At 40.2% G+C, this 25894-nt stretch overlaps 1 protein-coding gene across 1 annotated transcript in view; it reads right to left on the minus strand.

Annotated features, from left to right (window-relative positions):
* Positions 1–14640, minus strand: part of BMP1 (bone morphogenetic protein 1) — a 58218-nt gene extending 43578 nt beyond the window's left edge. The window contains 2 exon segments of the mRNA XM_072399836.1: positions 3398–3493; positions 14444–14640. Coding sequence (XP_072255937.1) covers positions 3398–3493; positions 14444–14597 — 250 coding nt within the window. The 5' untranslated portion in view covers positions 14598–14640.
* Between the last annotated feature and the right edge of the window lie 11254 nt (positions 14641–25894).

Raw genomic sequence — 25894 nt, forward strand, 5'->3', positions numbered from 1 at the left:
GTGACTTTAATATTAATAACACTTGCCATACCTTCTATAATTTGAGCTTCACATACATGCCTTATCAAACCAACCATTAATGTAAAGAATTAAGCAACTGGTAGCAGCCAAGGTCCAGCTTCATTAGTATAACTGCAGTATGCTGATCTCTAATTGGTTTCTTAAGGTTCCTGCACAACGCTTTTTTTTTAAAAAGTTAAAAATTACTCAAACATTAAAAGTACCATACTCCTGTCATGTATTCCAGGGTGCCAACCTTTTGGGAGGTGATGCTAAACCACATGGATTGGAATTATATGGACACAAGTACAATGAACTGCAGCCAAAACATATTTGTTGTTGCTGTAATAGATAGAGTGGGAAAAGGGTTAGAATTTCAGTTCAGTATATTGTTTTAGCAAGTTTTCTCAGGCCGTAAGGAATTGAAGGGCTTGTTCAGCGGGGTTGTAAATTATTGGTGCAAGGGCAATTCCAAACAATCAATTTTCAAAATATTTGGAGAGCACAAGTCAGTCACTGAATTTATTCAGGTGCATTAAATCCTGGTACCTCTACAGCACTAGTACTTGCTGTGTTCTGGTTCCTCAATAGTAGTAATGGGACAGTAATTTAGAGATATCAGGAGCCACTGGAAGTCTGTTTGAGGCTGGCTACCAGCAACTACTGTCCGGACTAAGCAACTTTGGCTGATTCCATTCAGTTTAAGACATCATTGGAGTAATGTAATGGCCAAAAATGTACAGAATTGTGCCATACATGTTCATGCTGTTATGCAAGGTAAACAATAAATATTTTAAATAAAAAGTATACTCAATATATACATATATATATATATATGCTTAGCATGTTTATTGTTGGCAGATCATTTTGAAAGTAGCTTGCAAACCAAAGAGTGTGGGCACCCTTGGATTAGATATATACATTAATCTTTACCACTTAAGAAGGTATTCTCAATCACCATATCCCACTGGATACTCCTAAAACGTATCATCCTCCATAACACTAATCTAAACTAATGATTAATTTTTCAAATGCAAGTCTCTACCTCCCTTGAGGAAGCCAAACGGCAAAACGCGTCAGAACCAAAGACCACTACATTTAATCTGCTGACCTGAAGCTGATAAGCTTACATGTTGAGTTTAGCACCACTGCTGGTTTATTAGGTTGTTATTGTGCCTTTTTAAGTTATATGTAAAATTGCATGATCATGTGCTATAAAAAAAGCCCCTCTTTGCCTATTTTCTCTCTATTTTCATAACCATCATAAAATCTTAGTTTATGTAGCAGGATTTAAACAGTTGAGCTAAAATAATTTCAACAAATGTGCAGTTGACTAAAAAAAGGTCTCTAAAGCCATTTAGCTGTATTTTTGGATAGCGTAGGATAGTGGATGGCTGATCAATTGGGGACATTTACTATTTAAATCAGCACAAAGCAAGGGAAAACCCACAGACACTTCACACATCAACAGCCATCATCTTTGAAACAATGACCTTCTATCCCTGTGACAATTTTGAATATGCTTTCATTTTATGTTACTTTCAATGGTCATTGGGACAAATAAAGAGGTTAGATCTCCCCATTATGCACACAAAAACCTGAAAGTGAAAGTCTAACCCTCCAACATTCAATACAAAGCTGAACAAAAGTTTTCATTTTACATATACTAAAAGTGTTACATGACATGCAGGTCAATGAAAAATGCAAAAGAGGAGGCCAAGCAAATTTTTGGAAGGACACCAATGGCACCTCACATACATTTATCATGACAGGTGTTCTTTGAAATGAAGATTAACACATAATAGTGAACCATGCAGGTGCTAGGCAGTGGTGTTGCCACTGATTTTGGATGGCATTTCAATGCACAAGCACATTACATGCACTGTAAACATTCAGCAGTAGCTACATTTTACTGCAGTGAGATACACAATAATTTTAAATAGCATACCTAATGCAATGTGCATCAACTTAAAAAAAAACAACATACATTATTTGCAGCCACTACAAAACAAGGTGTTTGAGGTCTCAGGATTTGTATTTGGCTACAGAATTTTTGCTGTGGTTGGCTACAGTGCTAATCTAGGCAGCTACAAAATCCATGATCATCGACATCTGCATTAGATAAACTACTTGCTAGTAGTTGATCATTCTTTCACAAGCTTCAAACCTTAAAAAAAAAATCCAGTTGCTCAACAACTGCAATGCATTTTTTCCTAACAAGAAAAATGTCCACGCTGATACAAAATTGCCAGTGTGACTATGACCTTTGGCAGCTACTATTAGGTCTTTCCAGGTCTTCATGCCAAGTTCAACTCCAATGCCTTTGGAGCTGCAACTACAGTAATTTTGTACACATTCTGGCGGAAGGCGAAAATAAAATCAAACTATACAGATACAAGAGGAAAGAGAAGACAGTCCGAGTACAAAAGTTAGTGGAGTACAAAAGTTAGTGGAGTACAGCTTAAAGCTGTCCAATTCACATTATTTGTACAATAACTACATTATAGTTTACCTTAACAGTTCATTTGTGTGCATTCTTGCAGGCCATTGTACTAAATAGTTGTTGGTCAACCCCAAAAAAATCATGCAATTAAACGGGTGTTTGTGGGGCAGGCATAAAATATATGTATAGTCATAAAAGTTTTTGTTTATCGTTTTGGGCAGACTAGGGAAGAATCCAAACCTCCATCAGCCTATGTTTTGTTCTCTTTGTCTGATTGGAGGTATTTGTCTTGTAGGAACATCTGAGAGTGACAGGAAATTTGGGAAGTTTCCACCCTTAAGTGTCCTGATTGGAAGGCTTCCTCTCCTTTCCGATTCTAATGTATCATTTCAGATTTCCCATCACTTACTGTCTTGGTGAATAATGGTCAGCTTGACAAACAAGGGGTGCATCTCCAAACCAGGGACACATACAGCAATATAAACTGAACAGAGAATCTGAATTTTCACTGTTCTATCTTAAAAAAAAAAAAATGTTGTGGTTCTTTAAGTATCAGCACGTGCGAGTGACCCAGCAACGGCCAAGGGGCAAGCTGTGGGTAGCCCTGCAGGATCATTGAATCCCAATGCAGATCTTAACCTGCCCTTGAGGTAATAAATAAGTAAAATGTAAACTGTACAACCTACTGCACAAATAAATAAAATAATAAATGTTACAATTAAGTCATTAAAGGATTTCCTTAGCTGATCAAAAGTAACCAGCCTTGTAATTAACTTACTAATAAATGGTTTGGCATTTATATAATAGTTGAGGATTTATTATTTGCATATCCATATAGTATAGCCAGCATGAAAGGAGAAGGCAACCTATGCATTAATTCTAAAAAAAAAAAAAAATCAATTTAAAATGCTGCAGTTTTATTATACAGAATCATGTAAATGTAATGAAAGTCACCTGTAGTGATTGTTCTGTTCTTTAAGTCCACAATTCGATCTATCTTGAAAAGTGCCAAATCTTCCTCATCCAAAGCAATATCGCCAATAAAAGCAGCTGGGGGGAAGAGAAAACAGCTTGTTAGCAAGCATACCAGGGTCCAAGATACACTCAAGGAATGAATATGTAATAAATATGAGATGACTTTGTTGTTCTTGTAATAGGATATAACACTAATATGGCAGGAAAATACCTGTAAGCCATACCAGCAAACATGAATTAAAGTTGCAAAATATAGCAGATACTAAAAAGAAAAATACCTACATAATAATTTTAAGTAAGTTACGAAAGAAGAGCCTTTTATACTCGATGGGCTGTCAATAGTGAGTAAATCAAACTGGCACTCCAACTGCTCATGTCTCTGCAAGACAGTTTAGGCTCATCTCACACCTAAACCTTTTGTTAACACACATGCGTTAAATGTGCATTGCGTTGAAAAGCCGACTCATTTTAAATGGGCTGCAAAACACTTTTTTCTCTAATGCAATCCACAAATCATTTACTTCTGCTGCTGGTACATCAAAACACACATGCCTTTTGTTAGTACTTTGGGGGTGCTATTCAAAATAAATGCAATGGACCATATTGAAGTTGCCATGAATACCCAATAAATACAATTTTAACAAAAACACACACTTGGAAGACTAATGAACAGCTATTCGTCCTGACAGAAAATAAACTTTGATAACACACTTTTTGCACCATCAATGGCTATTGCTCTTTCACTTGGAGAGTTAGATCCTATTTCCTCCACAGTTATCCCTCTTTGAGATTTCAAGTGAAGATCTCTATATACATAAAATGTATATTTAATTGGCATGTGTGCCTCCATTTATCTACCCTGTGAGAGATTCTAAAGATGTCACTTTAAAAACAGAAGGGATTTGGTTACCATGGACAGCACCTTTTTTCTGTTTAGGATAGAGTGTGAAAGGGTTTATATTTCAGTTTTCCTTCCTTTTATGACCCCGGTTTGGAAATATAACCTAATTTCCTGTCCTTTTATTGCTCAGAAACTCATCCACTTTTAAATGTTCCCAACCCTCGCCTGTAGCTTTTCCCAAATGAAGAATACATGAAAAATCTAATTGATGGAGATGGACTTCACCAATAGTCTCACCGATAAAACCCCTGACAAATAAGTAGATGTCAAGTCGTCTGATTCTCTTTAGCATCTACCAATTAGTGAATATTTGGTTTTTGATAACGTGGGTACAAGATTCATGAATGAACAGTGGTGTGTAATGGAGACAGGGACTCAGTATTGCCCAGGGACAGGAATTGTTGTGTGGCTGTGGTTAGAAATATCAGTAATTAATGACTTTAAAATCATAACCACTTTCACTCATCGATTCCCGCATTGTTACAAAAAAAGTCAAAAATCTCTTTGTATACAAGATCAGAGTACAAGCTGCAGCCAATCTGGGTCCAGTGGACATGGACTGGCTGGTAAACCATGGACAGATGTACGGCCATCTGCATGCATGCCGTCAGAACTCATGTCCTGGAATGCTCCTGGAGCAGCATGACTTGTTCTGGTCAAGGTATCAGTGCCTGTTCTCATGGGAAAGGAAACTGCTTTTATTACGTGCAGGAAAACACATTATTAAAAGGACAAATGTGCCGGTTTCCTGCTTCATGCTGAAGAGGACTTTAGTAATCATTCCTGATAACTATTTACTTTTGGCTCCCATCCTTGTCAGCTATATAAACCAGAAACGCACGCTCTCTGAGCCAACAGCTGGTGAAGTGGAACTTCAGATTCTAATTTATAAATGACATAGGAAAGGATAGAATCTTTATCAGGTTGTTAGTTCCACCTCTTTCTCCAATGGTGAGATTTCCCCATTCACTTGGAGAGGATAACAATGTGATATAGGTTTCCCCCACTGCAAGGTATACAAAGTTTATAGGAACTGAATTCTTTTTGTAGAAAAGGCAAAAAAAGAGGACCAATGCTTTGCACATGCAAGGTAAATAAGGGGTGTTTATTAATGTGACTACATATACCCCCCTTCCCTTTGCTCCATTTGACTGCCAGAACAAAGTAAAACACCTTCCACATCTGCATATGCATTGTAATAGGGATTCCAATTTTTCTGGCAGCATATTTGCTCCAGGTCAGTGACTGAAAGTACTTAAGTCCTGGAATGACACCAAGGGCTTCCAAAGAAAAATTAAAGGAGGCAATGACAGTTCTCGTTTCCTCCATAAAATGTTTTACAAAACAAGGAGGAATCAAGAAACAAAAAAAGAGGCATCATACAACCACAAACAGAAGACGTTCAGTAAATAGATTTTGCCGTTACCCCTGGTGTGTGTACAACAAACTCTGCCAAATGGAGCAATGTACTCTACTTCATGGAGGAGAAGATAAAGATATCTTTTAGGTAATTACACTAGAAAAAAACAACTGTAATAATTAATGCATAATAACCAAGCTATGCTGTGTTTTATATTTTAGCTTTTAGTTCCATTTTAAAGTTTTGGATAGAAAAAGCAGGGACTTTTGGAAACAGCATGGTTACCTTATGTGCCCCCTTTTTGCTGACCTAAACTAACCCACCATCCCCCTGATAATTACAGTCGTCAAAACTTCTATTAGGGGGAGAGAGGTCAATCAGCATTTATCCTTTAACCACTGCCTATATTCACATCAGGGAGAGTTTTGACAAATGCCAGCTGAATGCACAGTGATGGGCATTCCAAATTGTTAGATTTTTTATTGGAACAAAAGGTGACCTAAAGAAGACATTCTTCAAAACTTTGAATGCATACACAAACATGCAGAAAGCAATCCCATGCAATCCCGACTCCTTCTCCCCAAAACTACACAAATACATAGGAATATTTGGCCATAGATACACTTGTTGTGGTCATAGATCCACCCCTTGGTATATTTATGAGACATTTAGGCTATTTTAATGTTCCCTATCTATGGTCATCCAGTGGTGGGTAGCTACATCCCTTTAGTATGTTTGGGGTCAGACCTTCTTTTGTAAGCAAATATTTTTTGGTTAATGTCTTGCAAAGTTTTCTACCTAACGATTTAAACACAAACAGAACTTTCTGCTGAAGGCTAACATTAAACCATGGACTCCACATTCACAGAATTGTAGACAGTCTGCTGTGTGATCTTCATTTGGCTGTTGGGTCGCCAATAGATCTGGGCATGGAGGAGGCCCAAGGGTCAAACTAAGGAGCTTTACACAGCAAGATGACAAAAATAATCAAAACTTGACTTTGGGTTTACATACACTTTATGTTATATCTCATTGCTTATGTCACATATCAGCTAACTCTTATGACCCCAGGTGATGGTATCCTGTTGGATGATGTCCACTGAACTCCAGCCAAACCTTGACTTGAATCAGTGGGGATACATAATCTCTCTGGGATATTTATTTGTGTTTAGATTCCAGTTGAGGAGATTATCCCCCACATGCCATAACCCAGCCCAAGGTCAAATATCCCAAAAGGGATGGCAAACATCAATTAAACTTCTATCTCATTATTTCCCCAAAGCAATAACAAGTGACCTCTGGTAAAAGAAGGGATGGAAATCCCCCCACATAGACATCAATACAATTCTCCGAAGATTTAGCTTTCCACCATTTCAACCAAAATGAACACAAAAAGATGACAAGTCAATACACACAATTATTTAAGGATCACAGGACCCACAAGACATTGCAAAACCTTCTCCCCATCTTGGTAAAATAAATTGAACTGGGATATAGAAATAGGAATTTAGATTCATGTTGGGTAGACCATCCCCTATATCCCATAATGTAAACCAAATTTTCCAAAAGGCCTGGAAAACAGCAATAAAATATCCCATTTCATTCTTTCCCCAAAGCAAAAACAAGAAGTCATAGAAGTCCCCTCTCATTGCTAAGAGTACAATCCTAAGAAGATTCAGCTTTCCACCACTTCAACCAAAATGAAAACAAGATGGCGACATGTGAAAAACACATTTTACACAGAGATTTAAGGGTCACAAGACTCAACAAACATTGGTAAATATTTTCCTGGTCTGCAGGCTTTAGCTACACTCCTACCCTGGCATAAGATAAACTCTCCTATGTAGTAAAGAGGAGTTGTAAGAGCTAAAACCGTTTAAGCCAGACCTTCACAAGGCACATTTTCAAATATTTTCCTAAATGTCTTCTGCTTTCCTGGATGTAGCGTTGTCATCCTTCCCGCCCCATGGAACAGGAGAAAGACATTCACCTGATCAGCATTCCACAGGTAAAATACCTGGAAGAAGAACAATTTTAATTCTCACCTAGACACCACGGGGTAAGGTAAGTATAGTTTTATAGTAGGTGATTTAGAAGAAGGGGCCCTTCCATTTGAGTAGAAAGCCTTCTTTGGGCCCTATGGAACCAACAAAAAAATACATTTCTAGATTTACTAAAAATGTTCCAAACCTAAAGAGTGAAAACTAATGCAGTCACATAAATTAGGACTGGTAGGTCCTTTGCACTCTGTGTAGAATCAGTGGTCTCTCTGCAAAAGTCCAACAATCTGCCAAGTCAAAGATAAAGTTCTCTATTCAGCAAAATTCATTCATCTTGCTGATTATAGAGCTTTTCAGAGAGACCCCTGCTTTTAACACAAAGCAAGGCTTCTTCCCTGCAGCATGTAAGGCTTTTCTACTCTACTTTGCAGATGCTTTGTTTTGATGGACTTGGAATGTAAAATTAGGCTTTAGGTCAACATAGTTGACTCTAACACAGATAGTTGACTCTATTGAAGCAAATGAAAGGCGTTCTTTAGGACTTGCAGACCTAGAAAGAAGCGTAGAGGTCAGTAAAGGGTTTTCCTGCAAGCTTTCTGTACAGTTACTGCAGAACTTTATTTTCCACCTGAAATTTAAGTATGAGGTTATGAAAATAAGGCAATTTCTGTTCCTTTCCCTTCCACTGGAATTTTCCTTCAGTATACTTGGCTGCCGCAATCTGCCTTTTGGCAAACACGGACGCTCGCTGTACATGCTAATGTAAATTATGACCATATGTCCTATTATCTAATTAGATTAAAATGAAGCGTAGGGAATAACGCTCTAGTTGATGATCTGAGCTCTGCCGACACATGATATGCATTAAAGGGGAAGCACGGAGCACTTTCACAAGAATTTTTTTCTAGTTTTAAAAAAAGCATTACAGGTCATGAAAAGTAAAGTTCCTGGAGATCAACTCCTGACACAAATGCAATAAGCATAAAGAAGCGTTCTGACATTGTTATCCCATAAGCGTGCATCTCCTGGGGGCTCCAGCTGTAGTCTTCTCCATTCCAGACTCTGACCCCCCCCCCCAAAGCCCAATGGCTTCTGCTGCAATACAAGTTTTATTTTTCCTTCTGTATGCTCTGCTGCAAAACAAATGAAACACCCAGCAATGAGATTAAAACCTAGTTCCCAAAGGAGAGATACATTCCTGTACTGCTGATCTGTGTAAAAATACCTGGCACTGGGTCATGCTGATCCAGTGGCTTCACATTTAAGGCCGCTAAGCCGAAACAAGAATGCAGAAAAAGTTAAGGTTTCACTTATTGAATCCTTTAAAAAACACTAAAGCTGGGGCTCAGTAATACAGCACTTTTACCGGTACGATCTCGGGGGGGGGTTGTCATGTCCATCCTTGCATTACTACCCAATGAGTCAAAGGCTACGTACACATGTGCAATGGTTCTCGTTTGAATATTGGCTCAGGTCCGAGAATCTGGCGTGTGTACAGCGCCCGTATGAGCGTTCACACGGACAATGATCGATCTTAATGGAAGTGAAGGGGAAGAGAGCACAGCAGGGTGCCCATCCGTAGTTCTCCCCCTTCCCATACAGCAGAACGGTGGTGTATGTACATTTGATTGTGAAAGATCCTTTCCAATGACAAATTTTGCACGTGTGTACATAGCCAAAGTCTTGGAACATTGTCCATTAGGAAGCCAATGCACAGCAATGTTATACAGTGAGTGAATGAAGATGGAGAGATGATAAAGAGGACCAGCAAAAAAAAAAAAAAATAGCCATGGCAGAGAACCTAACGCCATGTGGTTAGGGTTTGGTTACTTAATATATTAATTGACCCAATTGATTATCTTCCTAGGCCCATTGCAAGTGAAATACTTAGTACTTCTGGGTATAATCAAGCAATTTTCACCCTCCTGTGTAATGATATGTGCCTTGTGATCGGTCCAGGGCTGTCACATTGGGAGCCTGGTGTAAGCTCAGACAAGGTGATCTGGAACCTATACATGACTTACTTGTCCCTGGTCCAAACCGATCAGCACTGGAGTTATAATACTGGCAGTATAATATTAATACCTATATTACTATAGTACTGCTGGAGTAGGGTGACCCATTTCCCTTGTCCTTCAATCAAAGCCATGCCTGCAACTATCCAAACATTATTATTAAACAGGATTTATATTGCGCCAACATATTACGCAGCGCTGTACATCAAACATATTTGCAATTCTCATCGGAAACCATTATTCATCCTACACAGATGTCAAATTCTTCACATACAGCAGTTGTTATATACAATCTTAAAAATGTCACAATGACTCCAAGACATGACCTGCGTTACCCGAGTGTTGTACAAGACAGACATGAGTCAGTGTATATTTGTATGCCTTCATGTGTGAATCACTACATAATGTGTGAATGATTGTATCAATGCGTGTGTCTGCGTGTCGGCCTTTGTGTTTATGTGGCAGAGGAGTGGGGAGGGGAGAGGAAAGCTGGATGTGTCACTGGGGTAGAAGAATAGAGAGGTGCTGACAGACTAACATGAGATGAGACGGCTGCTCGATTAGGGGGGCAGATGAGGGCCAATCAGGGTAACAAGCATAGGAATTGAGCCAATTGGAAAAATGACCTCTCGTTGATTTTAAAGTGCATGGTAAAGGATATTGTTAACGTCTTTTAAAAATAACGATAACAGAGGTTTTAAGGTGACCTAATTCTATTAAATAAAACTTTTTATAATTGTTATGTATTCTCACTTCCTGTTGTCTGGCACTTGGACAGGAAATGGGGGGACAATCTACCCTAAAGAGGCAGAAAAGGCAATGTATTAAATAATAACAACACATCTTGCAGCATAAGTCCAGCTAAAACATGTTATTTTAGTTTTAGAAAGGGGAACAATCCTTCTTTTACTGCTCTTGTCTGGATCTACACTTAAAGCTTACAGCCAATTGTGATTAGACAAGGTTTTTAAATGCACCAATTCTAAAAGCAGTTGTGTTTCAGAGAGGAAAAAGTGCTGAAAGAAATGCTTTTCTGTTAAGTTTTTGTCTCTCTTTCAACCGTGAGCCCCCCCCCCCCCCCCCCTTTTCTCAACACTACAAAGCGAAGGGAAATTCCCTTTATATAACAAGTTTCCCCATTGGAAGATTTCCAGTAATGACAAATAACGGTTTGAAATCTTTCACATTATAAACCTCATTTTTAATGCTTGGGAAACAACTGCCAATGTTTAAACTGGACCTTAACACAGCTCATAATAACGAGCATTCACTGTTTTAGAGAGGTTGTCTAACTCAGGAGCTCAGCTCTCCCTTTCAGAAGTTACTCAGCAGCTCAGCTCCCCCTTCTATTACTGACTCCATAACTCATTCTGCTTCCCCTGCTCCCACTATCAGTACTCACCCCATAGCTTAGCTCACTTCCAGCAGTCTCTCAGTAGATCAGTACCCCCTGATCCCATTATCAGTAGTGACCCCATAGCTCAGCTTATCCAGCTCTTACCAACAGTCACTCAGCAGCTCAGTTCCCCTTTATCCCACTGTCAGTACTTCTGCCTACTGCCCCTTCCAGCAGTCACTAAGCAGCTCTGCCCCCCCCCTTCCCCTACTTCCCCTTTTCAAGCAGCCACTCAGCAGCTCAGCTTCCCCTACTTCCCCTTTTCAAGCAGCCACTCAGCGGCTCTGCTCCCCCTACTCCCACTGCCAGTAGTGACTCCATAACACATTCTGCTCCTACTGCCAGAAGTCACCCAGCAGTTCAGCTCCCCCTGCTTCCACTATCAGTAGTGACGCCATAGCTCAGCTTCCCCTGCTCCCACTGTCAGCAGTTACTCAGCTCCCCTTACTTTGTGACCAATGGTATTTTTCAGTGCACTACTTAGGTGAAGTTAAAACGTATAAATAATCCCCTTACTAAAACAATTTAATTTTTTTATATAGACCCCATTTGTCCATTGATTGCTGCAGTACACCGGAATACCGGTGAGAGGAGAAATATTACATATATTGGTGAATGTATACATTGCTTATTGAATGGAGGCAGCTCATACATTTGGTGTATTGGTCCTACGAGCTGCAGAACCTTGTACACACGTGCTGCACCTTGCATGGGAGAAGTGCATACAACACGCTTTCACAGTTCTTCAACATTATATAACATAAAGCCTGCTAAGATTCTTTTCTCTTAGTTTTAAGTGGCACTTAAACATTCTAAGTTTTATATCAGTGCAGGGAGTTTTGAAAGCCTGGGACTCCTACCAGACAAAACAGCCAAGTCCTTGGTCAGGCTGAGCTGCAGCAGCTGGAGGTCAAAGACACCTCCACCGTTATAACTGGATGATTAGGGAGCAGCACTGATAGAACATCATTCTGCTCTTTGATCATTGTCAGCACATGTGCAACTAGTCCCTAGCCAGAAATGGGTGCAGAGAGGTGCATTTTTTTTTAAATGTTCCTGTCTTTGTAAAATTCATTTACTGAATGACACCATCACCAAGTGACACCATCTCCTGCATCTCAATTCTCAGCTACCAGCTGCACAGGAAGCAGAGATCTGCAGGGCACAGACCCTACATGGCATAGGTGCCACCTGCAGAGCAAAGGGGGGGGGGGACTTATCGGCCAGGTAAGGCTGCATAGGAAACGCTTTTAGCTGGCTGCATCTTCTGATGAATTAGAACTAAAAGGAAACAGGTTGAATAAATCTTCCATCAATAAGCTTGTTTCACCTTTTCCTCCACACCCACGCCTTTAATTGATGCTTTTTATATCTCCGTAGAGTTCAGGTAGATGTAAGCCATCACCAGCTGTATGATGGGCAGAAATCAGAGTTTTCTATAGCAAGGTCTACTAACCACAGCAAGATGCCAGGGAATTAGGGTATACATGGGGTTGCCAGTGTTGGCGCATGTCATGGAAATCTGCCCTGCACATAACCGGCATTCAGAAATAAAAGATTTCTCCCTTCTTCCCGTTATGTCTCTGGGACTGGAAAGTCTACCCAATGGGAGAAATAAACATTCCCTATGACTCTGTATATGTTGTATCCCAGAACATTTCATGGATGTGAGTGGCATTATTGTATTACAATGTAGAGGTGTTTGGAATCCAGCTAGATTTCTGGCTTTTACATGCAGGCTATGTTCAGATTGGCGGTGAGGTTACGGTGAGGTTACCGCTTCCTCATAGAACTGCTGCTTTGGGGGGGGACGCTATATGTAGATCCTCGCTGCAGCAGCACCACAGAGAATGAATTGGGGGGGGGTCAGTGAGCCGAACAAGTACCATGCGCTCCTCAAATCAGCAGACGCTGAGTCTTGGAGAACCAAGCCTGCGGTGCCAGTGGCCGGGAGCAGCATTGTCCTAGGGGGCCAACCTAGGATAGTATGGTAAGGAGCGTTTCCAGAAGTGTGTTCCAGGTTCTATGGAATAAATGACACGTATGTTCCTGCATTCAAATACCTACCAATGCACTGGATGGGTACATGCTGGCTATAAAATGCCCCCCCCCCCCCATGTACAATTTTTGGTATCAGCACTTTGAACATTCACACCAATCCCTGCACACCAGAAACAACGGAGTACTGAATGGAGCTGTTTGTGCTCAGTATAGAGGGGGGGGGGGGATTTTACACCCCCACCAACACAACCCCCACCATGTGCCTTTCAGTTGCATGTTATTGTGAAGTCCCCCAGGACAGGGAAGGGGATGATCGGTGTCCCCGGGGCTGCAGAATAACCCAGAAGTAGAAGAATGATTTTTGGTGATGTGTCAGTGCTTGCAGACTGCAATGTTCTGTACACAGAGCTCCCTCTCTGGATGGGATCGGATCACATGTGTGGCAGTGTCACCGGATCAGTATAGCTGTGGTACCAACTACATAGAAGGACCCCCCCCCCCCCCCACACAGATACAACAAAGAGGGGAACCCCCCATACACAACATAGAGGGGACCCCCCAATACAACATAGAGGAGACCCCACCCCACACAACATAGAGGGAACCCCCCAATACAACATAGAGGGAACCCCCCCCCCACAGATACAACATAGAGGGGAGCCCCCATTGATACAATATACAGGGGACCCCCCAATCAGACATATCAGGGGGGGCCGCGCTCATCAATCTAATGGTGGGCATACCATGGGGAGGTCTACAGCACACAGATTGGGAGCGAGCTTACACCGGAATCTGGGTGACACGGACACATTGATGCCAGGACATGGAAATACCATCCACAGGAGGAAAGATTGGGGTATGGGGAGAATGGATCTGCTTATACATGTAGAGGACAGCGCGCATGTGTGCACACAGATACAGGGGGACAGTGAACTGTACATACCTATACATGGTATAGTGGACATTCTGCCCCATGTACCCACCTATGCGCCACCACATGTGTACCTACCATACCCAATTTTCCCTTCCTATGCCCCACCACATGTGTACCTACCATACCCCATGTACCTACCTATGCCCCACCACATGTATACCAACATATGCCCCATGTACCTACCTATGCCCCACCACAAGTGTACCTACCCATGCACCTACCTATACCCCATCACATGTGTACCTACCTATGCCCCACCACATGTGCACCTACCTATGCCCCACCACATGTGCACCTACCTATGCCCTGTGACATGTACCCCCCAAGGTCCAGTCTGGGGGCACTTTCATAAAAGTTGGGTATGAAGTTGCTCCCTTCCCCCCGGCTCTCCCCTCCCCCTCTCACCTCCCCCTCTCACCAGCCTTGCAGGGGTCCCGGTAGTCGATGTTGTCCTCGGGCTCCTCCAGCTCCGGCTCCGGTAGGTCGGTGTAGTCGTCTCCCAGCAGAAGGGCCCCGGGGGGAAGCAGCATTAGCAGCCATAGGAGCAGAGAGGCTCCGGCTGTCCAGGGCATCCCGGCGGCTGTGCTGGGCTCTGGCCGCCTCCTCAGCTCTCCTCTATTTGGGATGTGATGTCTCCGGGAGGCGGGCTCGGTGCGGATCAGCCCCCTCACAGCCCGGGGATATCATTGTGTGCTGAGCCAGGATAATGGGAGGGAGCAGCGCCTGCCATAGCGGGCACATTGCATGGGCTGCAGAGCATTGCGCCTGGCCTGAGCGTACCCAGATGTGTGCAGAGCATGGCAACTTACCTGACCGTACCCAGATGTGTGCAGAGCATTGCGCCTGGCCTGAGCGTACCCAGATGTGTGCAGAGCATGGCAACTTACCTGACCGTACCCAGGTGTGTGCAGAGCATGGCAACGTACCCAGGTGTGTGCAGAGCATGGCTGCCTTACCTGACCGTACCCAGGTGTGTGCAGAGCATGGCTGCCTTACCTGACCGTACCCAGGTGTGTGCAGAGCATGGCTCTCTTACTTTACTGTACCCAGGTGTGTGCAGAGCATCACTCCCTTACATGACCATACCCGGGTGTGTGCAGAGCATGGCAACTTGCCTGACTGTACCCAGGTGTGTGCAGAGCATGGCTTTCTTACCTGACTGTACCCAGGTGTGTGCAGAGCATCGCTCTCTTACCTGACCGTACCTAGGTGTGTGCAGAGCATGGCAACTTACCTGACCGTACCCAGGTGTGTGTAGAGCATCACTCCCTTACCTGACCGTACCCAGGTGTGTGCAGAGCGTCGCTCCCCTACCTGAGCGTACCCAGGTGCAGATCATCACTCCTTTCCCAGACTATACCCAGGTGTGTGCAGTACATCTCTCTTTTCCCTGACTATACCCAGGTGTGAGCAAAGCATCACCTGGCTTTGATGTCCTGCACACAGCTGGGTATAGTCACTCTACTCAGGTGTGTGCAGAGCATCACTCTTCTCCCTGACCCTACTCAGGTGTGTGCAGAATATCACTTCTCTCCCTGACTATACCAAGATGGGTGCAGAACATGGCTCCTCCCCCTTGCTATAGCCAGGTATGTGCAGAACATCACTCCTTTCTCTGACTATACCTAGGTGTGTGTGCAGAGCATCACCACCCTCTCTGACTCAGCTTAGGTGTAAATAAAGTATCACTCATTCCCCTAATGCAGTTTAGTTGTATACAGAGCTTCATTCCCTTCCCTGACTCATCTCAGGTGTAAAATGCATATACCTATGTGTATACAAGGCATCACTCCTCTCCCTGACCATACCCAGGTGTATACAAGGCATCACTCAGGTGTATGCAGAACATCACTTCTCTCCCCGACTCAACATGGATTTTTGGGTTTGAAGTGTTCGGTCATGATCATTGGTCAGATAGGCATGATGTATCTACACATGTGCATGGAAGCTACTTAATCTTGGTGCAGAATCGTGCTAATCCTGAACATGGAACAGTGTGCATGTGTAGCTCAGTGAACACAAAATAAAACATTCCTGACCAACAATCTTTCAGTAATGAAGTTAGGTTTATCTATGCATGCTCCAAAATCTGGAGAAATAGATCATGAGGTCTCAAAAATGCTTCAGATACTTGTAAAATCAAGAGAAAATTTCTACATGAGCACTTAATGTTCTTTTGGTTCTTCGCTAGATTTTGATTGCCAAATAGAAATAAAGAATTGTTTCATGATCCATTAAAAAATGATCAGTACTGCTCCATTAAAAAGATATCGTCCCATGTATCGCCATGGCCATCATGTCAGATGATTCTCACCTGATAAGAATGGTCGTGCTTGTCGCAGGCGAGAATCTGACGTGTGCAATGGTCGCCTGACATTGTTTTTAGATCTGTCCCAAAGAATCGACGAACGACTGATGAGGAACGACCGCTATACAAATCAATGGAGAAGAGCACAACTGCGTGCTACTTGCTTGTTCTTCCCCCTCCCCTCTCTATAGTTCTTCTGTCACTCTTTATTGCTGCAAACAATTATAAAAGATTGTTTCTTGGGAAAAAATTGCACGTGTTCGCAGCGCCTTAGGTAGCATTGAAAGGGTTAGATCCAAATATATGATCGCCATCTGTGTCCCTGCTAATGGAATTTCCTATCACGTCCTATCCCAGTGAAAGGGTGACAGCAGGACAGGAAGTCATGACAAATCTTTTCAACAAGACCAAAGGAAAAAATAAACTTTTTGTTGGTGTTATGAATAAAGATTTGCACATTGACATGTTTTATATTGCTGTTGCTTTCTTGCTATCCTGTTTACCTCCAATCTACTCTTTTCTTCTTCTGACCATCAAGAGAAAATATGATGAGAGATTTCCCTCCCAGCAATTAAACCTGACAGTTACAGGTGATGACCCTTTCAGGGAATCTGTTGCCAGCCAATGGCTAATTAAACTACAACTTTCCACTGTCCCTGATAATTGTTCTAATAATAAAGTCACCCTGGGTGCAGCCTTGTGGAATTATTCTGTGCACTGACCGTCCAGACTCCGAATGGTGTGCCAAGATCCTGACTCCATACAGACTTCTTAGAGAGATGTTCAGATTTATTGAATGGGATCTGCCAGCAATGCACGTCATTATGCTCGTTAACACGTGTTGGCATGCACATTATAGTCTGAATGGCCATCTATTGATTTATAGGATCAGAGCTTTCCTTTATTTCAGATTTAAGCTTGCTCAGCTGTGACATCCTGAGAACGAGAGCTGGCCACACACAAGTCCCACCGTCTGGCTACAGGAGATCTCTAAAACCATAGGTTCTATTGAAAATCTGTTTTCTTCCACAGTGACAGTGAATCTTTCACACAGTTAAAAGGTTCTAAACCTTATAAAACAACAAAAAGTGTAACTTGATAAAAAAAATGTATCCAGCATTTATACCTGCAGTTGTGCACATAACAGTCATAATCATGGGGGTTGCCACATGGTGCAGCAATATTTTTTAATGGCGTCCCAGTACATGGACCAAAGAAATGGATTTGCCACTGGGTACATCCCAAGGTGGACGGTACAAATTATTGCCCATGAACAGCGATTGAGGGCTCATTGAAAGCCAAGCATAATGTTCGTAGATGTGCTTACAAATGACTTACATATATAACCAGCTTATAAAATGACATCTGTGTCAGAGTGCTCAGAAGTACTATACAGCTATTATTTTAAATAGATTACAAGCTTGATTTCTCCAACCAGCTTTGCAACTTTTTGATGCTTTTGAAATTCTTTCCGTGCTTTTGAAATTCTTTCTATGCTTTCCACGCCATATCGCATTATATTCAGAGACAGACACTTATCTCATTGATTACAAAAACTTAAAACTTCAAATAGTCTATAGAGAGCACAGATAAAACGAAAAAGTGCCCACAGCCATTTAAATAGTAACAAGACTAAATATTATTGTACAAATGTGTTTGTTTATTAGATTTACACTGTACAATAGTTTCTGTCTCTGCTGTAAAGATTATAAGTATGAATCACCCACAATTCTTGTTTGTCGTGAACCAGAATGCATCAAAGTCTCCTCCTCCTGTTCTGTATAGGGTGCCTGTGCCTGGGGATGAAATTCTTGTGTTCAATCATCACAGGTGTTTAATAAATTTCCTACAATTTAAAAACCGGGACTAAGTCGGACAGATTGCATGAACTGTAAATGGGAGAAAACAATATATATATAACAGTATGTTGATTGGGATGTACCCTATGCTCCAATAATTGAGCTACAATCATTACACCATATACAATTATGACAATATGCAGACCCATCTTTTTTTTTTTTGGCTTTACATCAAATCATCATTGTAATATAAAGACATCAAAGCTCAGGGAACTACTGTATAATTTGTGTGATCAAAATCAGAAGCCTTTACATGTTTTTCATGTCTGCAGGAAATCTTCTAATTAACTCCACATCTTTGCACTGAAATAACAGACAGAGCCTTCCACTACATTGCATATGGTGCTATACTATATTTCCATCCAACATTCTACAAAAGCCTTAAGGAAATACATAGGTTACCATCACTGATCCAAAAGTTATCTGGATCAAGAGTGCAAAGTTGGAATATTCTAGATGTGTGATAATTAAAGTTTTCTGATTTGGAATGTAGAGAAGGCAGTCAGGCAACTAGAAACTTGGATGTGAAACTGGTGTAGACCATGGATGGCTACATTCTTCATGTAACATTGAAGCTATGAGACAATCAGGGGAAATTCTAAAATGCAAATATTTCCAGGAACAAAAGCAGGGACCATTCCAGAAAATCAGCACCAGCTGGTAACTATATACAAGCTGATGTACCAGTACACCGATAGATTGTTGGATTCCATATCTTTTTTAAATTGATAAGGAATTATAACAACATTTTCGGAGCAGAATATTTGACTATTCAGAGCCCATTTCATAGACCTTTATCATTTCATGGTACCTTGCTCAAATATGATGTTTGCTATGTACTGCATGGAATCTTGTCTTTGTTCTGTTTCTTATAAATAAGTAGAGTCCTCACATGTTGAAGCAAGATATAAGAACAGTCCTTTGAACAAACTTCAAGAACCTAATCCCTGCAATATGAGAGCAATATCTGAAGCATAAGTGGCCCTCATTGAACATAATCTATCTTGACTTTTATTGCTAATTCACATAGTGGAGTGATCCAGGGAAGGTGGGTCAGTCCTCAGAAAGCACTCAGCAGTATGAATGTGCAATAAAAGTTAAGACTCAAAAGCTAATGTACTGGTTTGGCTATATTGGCTTCCATGACAGATTTGTAGCTGTGGATATACAACCCAGTGTTTATCTTAGGCTGTGTTTTACTGATGCTCGTCCTTCTGATACAGGATGTATGATCTCCTAGCTCCATTATCCTATGATAAGTTGATCTTCTTCCCTATGAATCCTGGAGCTGTAGCCAAAATCCTTGTGACCGGAAAAACTCACCAGTACTTCCTCTCTTACACCAATCCTTTAGGCCTTGAAAATCTCTTGGAACACACTTCTGTTAACTTTCCAACCAACAGCAGCTATATATAATGTTCTCAGTAGTTCTTTCCTCAAAAGTAGCCATATATTTGTGTTTTCCTGTAAATCCAACCTCCCCCACCTCAAGACATATAAACAGAAATGGTCAAACTCAAACATTCCACTTGCCCATCACTGGAAGATGGGGCATACCTTTTGCTGATCTTTACGCCATTCTTCTAGGATATGATAAGGATATTTGATATCCAGTCAACATGGTGGCCTTGTAACAGAAATTTGTCCAGCCTTACCATTAGGCTTTAAATAGGACCAGAAAATGTTTATTCTGGTGGTACTCAATTTAAAGGTCTAATCCTAAATGCAGTTCAAAAATTCACATTTGAGTTCCCATATTCTGAGTTTTTCATTCCTCCAAGATAGTTGGAGAACTAAACCTTTTGCATTCTTAGGACAATAGCTCCAAATCTAGTCCCAAGAAATATTGATTCTAAAGAGATATTCAAATGTATTTTATCACTTCATGGGAAAATATTTAGTTCAGAAGATCTACTTTGACCTCTACATGGCCCAGTTGTTGCAAATAGTGCTTGAACTGGTCACCATAAGGTTCAGGATACTAGAAGTATTTAGGTTGTATTATAATAGATGATATATGTTTACAATATATGATACTCTTATGTGCTGATAAGTAGGAACTTGGAGCCAACACATGGCCAATCAGCGTGACTGAAAGGGAAAGGATCTGTAATAGACACACATATAGCTGAAGGGAGCATCCTGCATGGGTCTACAGGATCACAGAATTATTTTGAAATTCAGGGATAGTACTGCTAGATCAAGGACAATTGAGCAACAATTGGGATGTATCATGGGGACATTTTGCAGAATACCAATGAAGGGGGACTGGGGTACAAGTTGATGGAGTTTAACATAAAAGGCAGGTATAGACAGGCCTCAGAAAGAAAGTATAAAAGAAAGTATGAAAGAACATATGCTGGGAATCCCTTTGGACATGTATGAGCCTCCCTGTTGGCCATTGGGTGGTGCAGAGTTTAGCTGAGCAATTTGCTGATCTGTTACCTAATCATGCTGTATGTAAAGGGAAGCATGTCTGTCTAAAGGGATGCCAGTGATGTGTTATTTCATGTAACATTTAGGCTTAGAGCTGCTTTATCTGTAACAGCAATATTGTGATTAATGCAGACTTGGTGGAAGGGTGGCATGGCTGATAGTCATGGACCCTTGCCATGCAAACCCATACCTTTTCCAGTATCATACACCATGGCAATGAAGGGGTTCCAGATCTTCCACAGCAGGAGGATCAAGATAAGTGAGTGAAAACCATATGATCACATTGATGCTTTTAAATGCCCTGTGCCATTAAGATCTATAGCACAAACAAATTTCAGATGTCTCATCCTGTGAATGGTCAGTATCATTCATATATTACTAAAGCTGTAAGCCGTATGAAAAGTAGAAAAGCACAACCGGTTTGTGATCAATCCATCTCGTGGCCACAATCAACCTGTTGCCCACCCCTACTCCAACATATCTGCTAAGGGAACAGTAAACCTTTCATAGTGACATTTATGGTATAACCTATAGATTTTTCTATTTTTTTTATTTTTTAATGGGGCCTCCATAATAATAAATATACACTATTAAAATTAAAGTTTTTTTTTAATGTTGTCAGATCGTTTTAATAGTAGTTTTGATCTTATTATTGTTTGAAGAAAGGCCTTTGGCATTTTACATTTTTACAATTTTATTAGTGTAGTTTAGTGTCTTTAAAGTCCCATTATGTGTACAGCACTTATGTAGTTTAATTGAATGATAGGGCATGGTGTCAGTATTATTTACCATTTCCACAATATATTAGCAGCAGTATGCAGTGAGTGTGGCCTGATCACATATACTTCTCAAGGCAGTGACAGGATGGAGCATGTGCTGACAGCTACAGCATGCAGAATCCCCGAGGACAGATCTCACTCCCACACTGCTCAAGTCACTGGATGATACCTCTAGGGCTGTGTTCTTTTTATTCCACTTTTCTCTGAATCCGCCATACAGCAGACACATGCTGCAAAATCCTATCAGCTGTTTACTTCCTTTCCAATATGTTCAAGTATGCAACTAAAGAAAAGAAATGTTTTGATCGACTGTGAAAAACTTCTCTTGGTGGTTCTTGAAAGGGTGTGTTAGGTCAGCGGTCGCCAACCTTTCGGACCTCACGGACCACTAAATTCAACATTTTAAATACTGTGGAGCATTAATGTGATTTATTTTTTAAAAAGATAAATACATTTGTAAAATAATGATCTTACTAATGGTGCCTGACGAGGACTGTGGCGGCTCTGATTCATTGATCAGTTATGTGAAGTATTACTATTGTTACTATTATCATTGGTTGCATTACCTTTGGTATTACTAAAGAAATGCAAAATATATGTTTGCTTTTTCTCATTTATTATGGGTTTATTTCATTCCAATCTAAGACCAAACAAGAAATGATAGTTATCAAAGTCAAACTATTTAACACCAGTAAATATAACAGTTATAGAAAATACACAGCTAAGGTCATACTTACCTAAAAGATCATCTGAGAAATAAACAATGAAAAAAAACAATCAGATGAGAATCGGTATTTGCGGAGACTGTTGTAATGGGGGAAACAAAACTGAAGCATACGGTCTGGCAACGCTTGCCTCATACAAATTAAGACCTCACTGAAGTCATGCTGCGCCTCCCTTGTAATTCCCTCTCTAGTACAGTGCGTGAATTTAGTGCAATATAAAGGCGAAAATTGTCATTCAGAATATAAGAATTTATTAGATTTTTTTTATTATTAATATTATTAAAATTAATAATAAAACATAAAAATTTCAAATAATGTTCAAATTTTTCTGTGGACCACCAAAATTTTCAACCAGTGGTCCATTGGTGACCACTGCTGTAGATGCAAAAAGAGGCCAAGAGCCAAAAGTCCACACACACCACACACACACACAATGCAGTCACATTCCCCCAATATATTTCTCATTGATTCTGCTACAAAATGATGGAAGCTATTACTAAATGTTTGTTATAAAACAAATGTTTGTTATTACTAAATGTAATTTGTCATTCTCCCCTGCTGGTACAAACCTCTTGGAAAACAAAACACTGTGGGCCTGATTTATTCAAGTTCTTCAGGACTGGAGAAGAATATTATTATTAAACAGGATTTTACTATCATGACTATCATGGGAGAACATGTGAAATCCAGCAAACCTGGAATGGATTTCTTAAGCATCATTTACTATTATTTTGCAAATGTTTTCAATCCTGGATCAGATCCATTCCAGGTTTGCTGGATCCTCAATGAAAGTCTATGTTTTCCAGTCTCAGAGAGTTTTATTAAATACTGCCCATTGTGCAATGCAGTGCCTTTCCTTCTTCATGGCATCCCAATGTACTTTGGGAGCGCAATTGCTTTGCAGATCAGAACACAATGCACCAAAGAGCTCTGCTGAGTGGTGCAATGCCAGAAATGTTGTGTGCACTTTTTTGAATGATACCTTGAGAAGGAGAGTGAAAAGTTAAAAACAAAATTAAGTCAAAATGAAAGCATTCATCCACTAGGTGCTGCTGTGTTCATTCACTATATATTACACCCATATTTATCTTGAATGACAATGGGCACAGCACTTCCTTGTGGACAAATAGAAAATTACACCAATTAAACCATTGGGCCTGATCTCTCAAAAGTCACCTAAGATAAACTATCATGGGTGAACATGGGTGATACAGCAAACCTGGAATGGGACTGGTCTAGGATTGAAAACAATTGCCAACTAATAGTAAATGGTTTTTTAAGAAATCCATTTCCAGGCTTGCTAGATCACCCAGGTGAATATAAAACAGAGAATCACCAAGGACCAACCACGCTGTCCAAAAAGCTGGTTATTTTTCCATTTAATTAATATATTCCATCTGTTTCAGCATAGAACCTTTTGACCCTATTGCAAAATGTTATTTCCAGCTGTATAGTCCACATGTAACAAACCCATTTTGTTATCTAACTTCTTCCTGTAGTAGTATTCAAATACATCAGTATGAGCAATTACATGTCTACTCTTTGAATTGGGTTTCAAGAGGGTGATTTCTACCAATTCTATTTATTTCTTGCCAATGTATGTTAGATCTGTTTCAGTAAAGCACAAAAAGTAATATTTAGGTATTATAATAAAGATCTGAGAGCTTGAGCAGTGAAATCATTAAAGCTGGTGATTATAGGCTGCTTACCCACCCTTTGATTGTAAGCTCTTCGGGGTAGGGTCCTCTCCTCCTCCTCTGTCACTTTCTGTATCTGTCTGTCATTTGCAACCCCTATTTAATGTACAGCACTGCGCAATATGTTGGCGCTATATAACTACTGTTTAATACTAATATTATTTTAGGGGTCTAGTTAAAAAGCTGTGAATCTGACATACATTGAAACAATCCTTGGTGAGGAATCTTTCAGATTCAATGGCAGTAATTGGTTCTCCTCCAAGGAAAATTTAGCAAATGTCAGATTCATTGCTTTATAAATGGACCGGGGCCATCTTAATCATATTTCTCACAACTTTAGTTCTGATTCAGATTAGGACGTACAGTGTTACTTTATGTGTTTTATTATTATTGATTTGTTTTATATATATATATATATATATATATATATATTTTTTTTTAGGCCATATAATCAGTGCCACTGATTCACAGTTACACAAATATTATCTTATGATGGTTGCAAAGGCGGAAGCCTATCTGCTGCAATTTTGACACCACACCGAAAGGTAAGGATTTGTCATTGGCAAGCTTTCTCCTATCTCCTTAAAATGTATAGGAATATTAATTGCATTCTATAAAAAGCATTTAGTGATCTAATATTCATACTTATATTATATCACAGATTTATATACTTTCTACTGCCAATATGCACTGTGCTCAGTTCAGCTAGGAGGATAACATATAAAATGATTATGTCTGTGATAGGGAATTCTTCATGCTCTATAGAATCCAGTACATAATGGATATGGAAATGTCGAAGCATGGGGAAGGGGTCACAGATATCAATTAATTCTAAGAATAAGGCAATTACTCTCTTGCACCTTTACATTAACCATTAGTTTGGCAATAATATAACAATAGTGGTTGGACAGGACCGTTTGCAGAATGCCAACTCAGTCTAATGGATGTTGTATTCTAATATATAACTGAAAACAATTTTAAATACCATGCTTATAAAATGTATCTATAACCCCACTGAATACATATGTCTAGGATAACAAGCTATAGTTTATAGTCCCTGTACAAAGACATAGTCATCCAGATATTTGGATTCGATAGAAATAAAATCTTTAGCTGGTGAATAGGTACGATAAAATAAATCAATTTTTTTTTCTTTTTTTTTACGGAATGTAAAATCCATTAGTGATGTTTAGGCATATAAATCTTGGTTCGGACCTTTCAGGACTGGGACTGGTGTCAAAGAAAGCACAAAATGCAGGGCAGGAAAGTTCCATGGCACGCCTGCCAAAAGGAGCAAGATAGACTGAGACTTCAATTCTGCTTTTTAGTACCAAAGGTAAACTCTGGATAAATCAGAAAATACATTGCCCTGGAAAGGAATATAGATAATAATATATATATATATAGAATGGTTGCTGGGGGGTAGACAACTGTTTAATATCTGATTGTACCATAAGCCTCCGCTTTATTGAAAAAGAAATTATCTATGGATATTGGAGAGAAAATTATATCACACAAATCACCCGCAGGAGTTGCAGGAAAAGATAGATCTCTGTTATAGCTGCAGCCATTGCTGCATTCTTTATCTAGTTTTACATATTTAAAAGTCAGTCATCACCCAAAAGTGCCATTCAGATACAGATTGTGGTTCATCCGATGCAGATGCATTATAGATTTGAAAATAGTCACCACTGTAATTTCAGGTTCTGATCCCTCTTTGGAATGTCATTGTTATGGCTCATCAAGTGATTGTTTTCAAAATTATGGCTTAGGACCTTAATGTGTTGGAACCTGTCACCACTTGACTTTGTGTCTAAGTGCAAAATTAGCAGAACAATGGCAAGTATTAGTACACAGTGCAGGCGAAAGCCTTTACAAGCTAAAGCTCCTAGATTGCAAGCTCTTCTGGGCAGGGTCCTCCTCCTGTGTCACTGTCTGTATCTGTCTGTTATTTGCAACTTCTATTTAATGTACAGCACTGTGTAATATGTTGGCTCTATATAAATTTTTGATGTTTACTAATAATATTAATAATAAAAAAAAGACAAAACACCCACAGCATTAA

The sequence above is a fragment of the Pyxicephalus adspersus genome, chromosome 2 (assembly GCF_032062135.1).
Source record: "Pyxicephalus adspersus chromosome 2, UCB_Pads_2.0, whole genome shotgun sequence".
NCBI classification, from domain to species: Eukaryota; Metazoa; Chordata; class Amphibia; order Anura; family Pyxicephalidae; genus Pyxicephalus; species Pyxicephalus adspersus.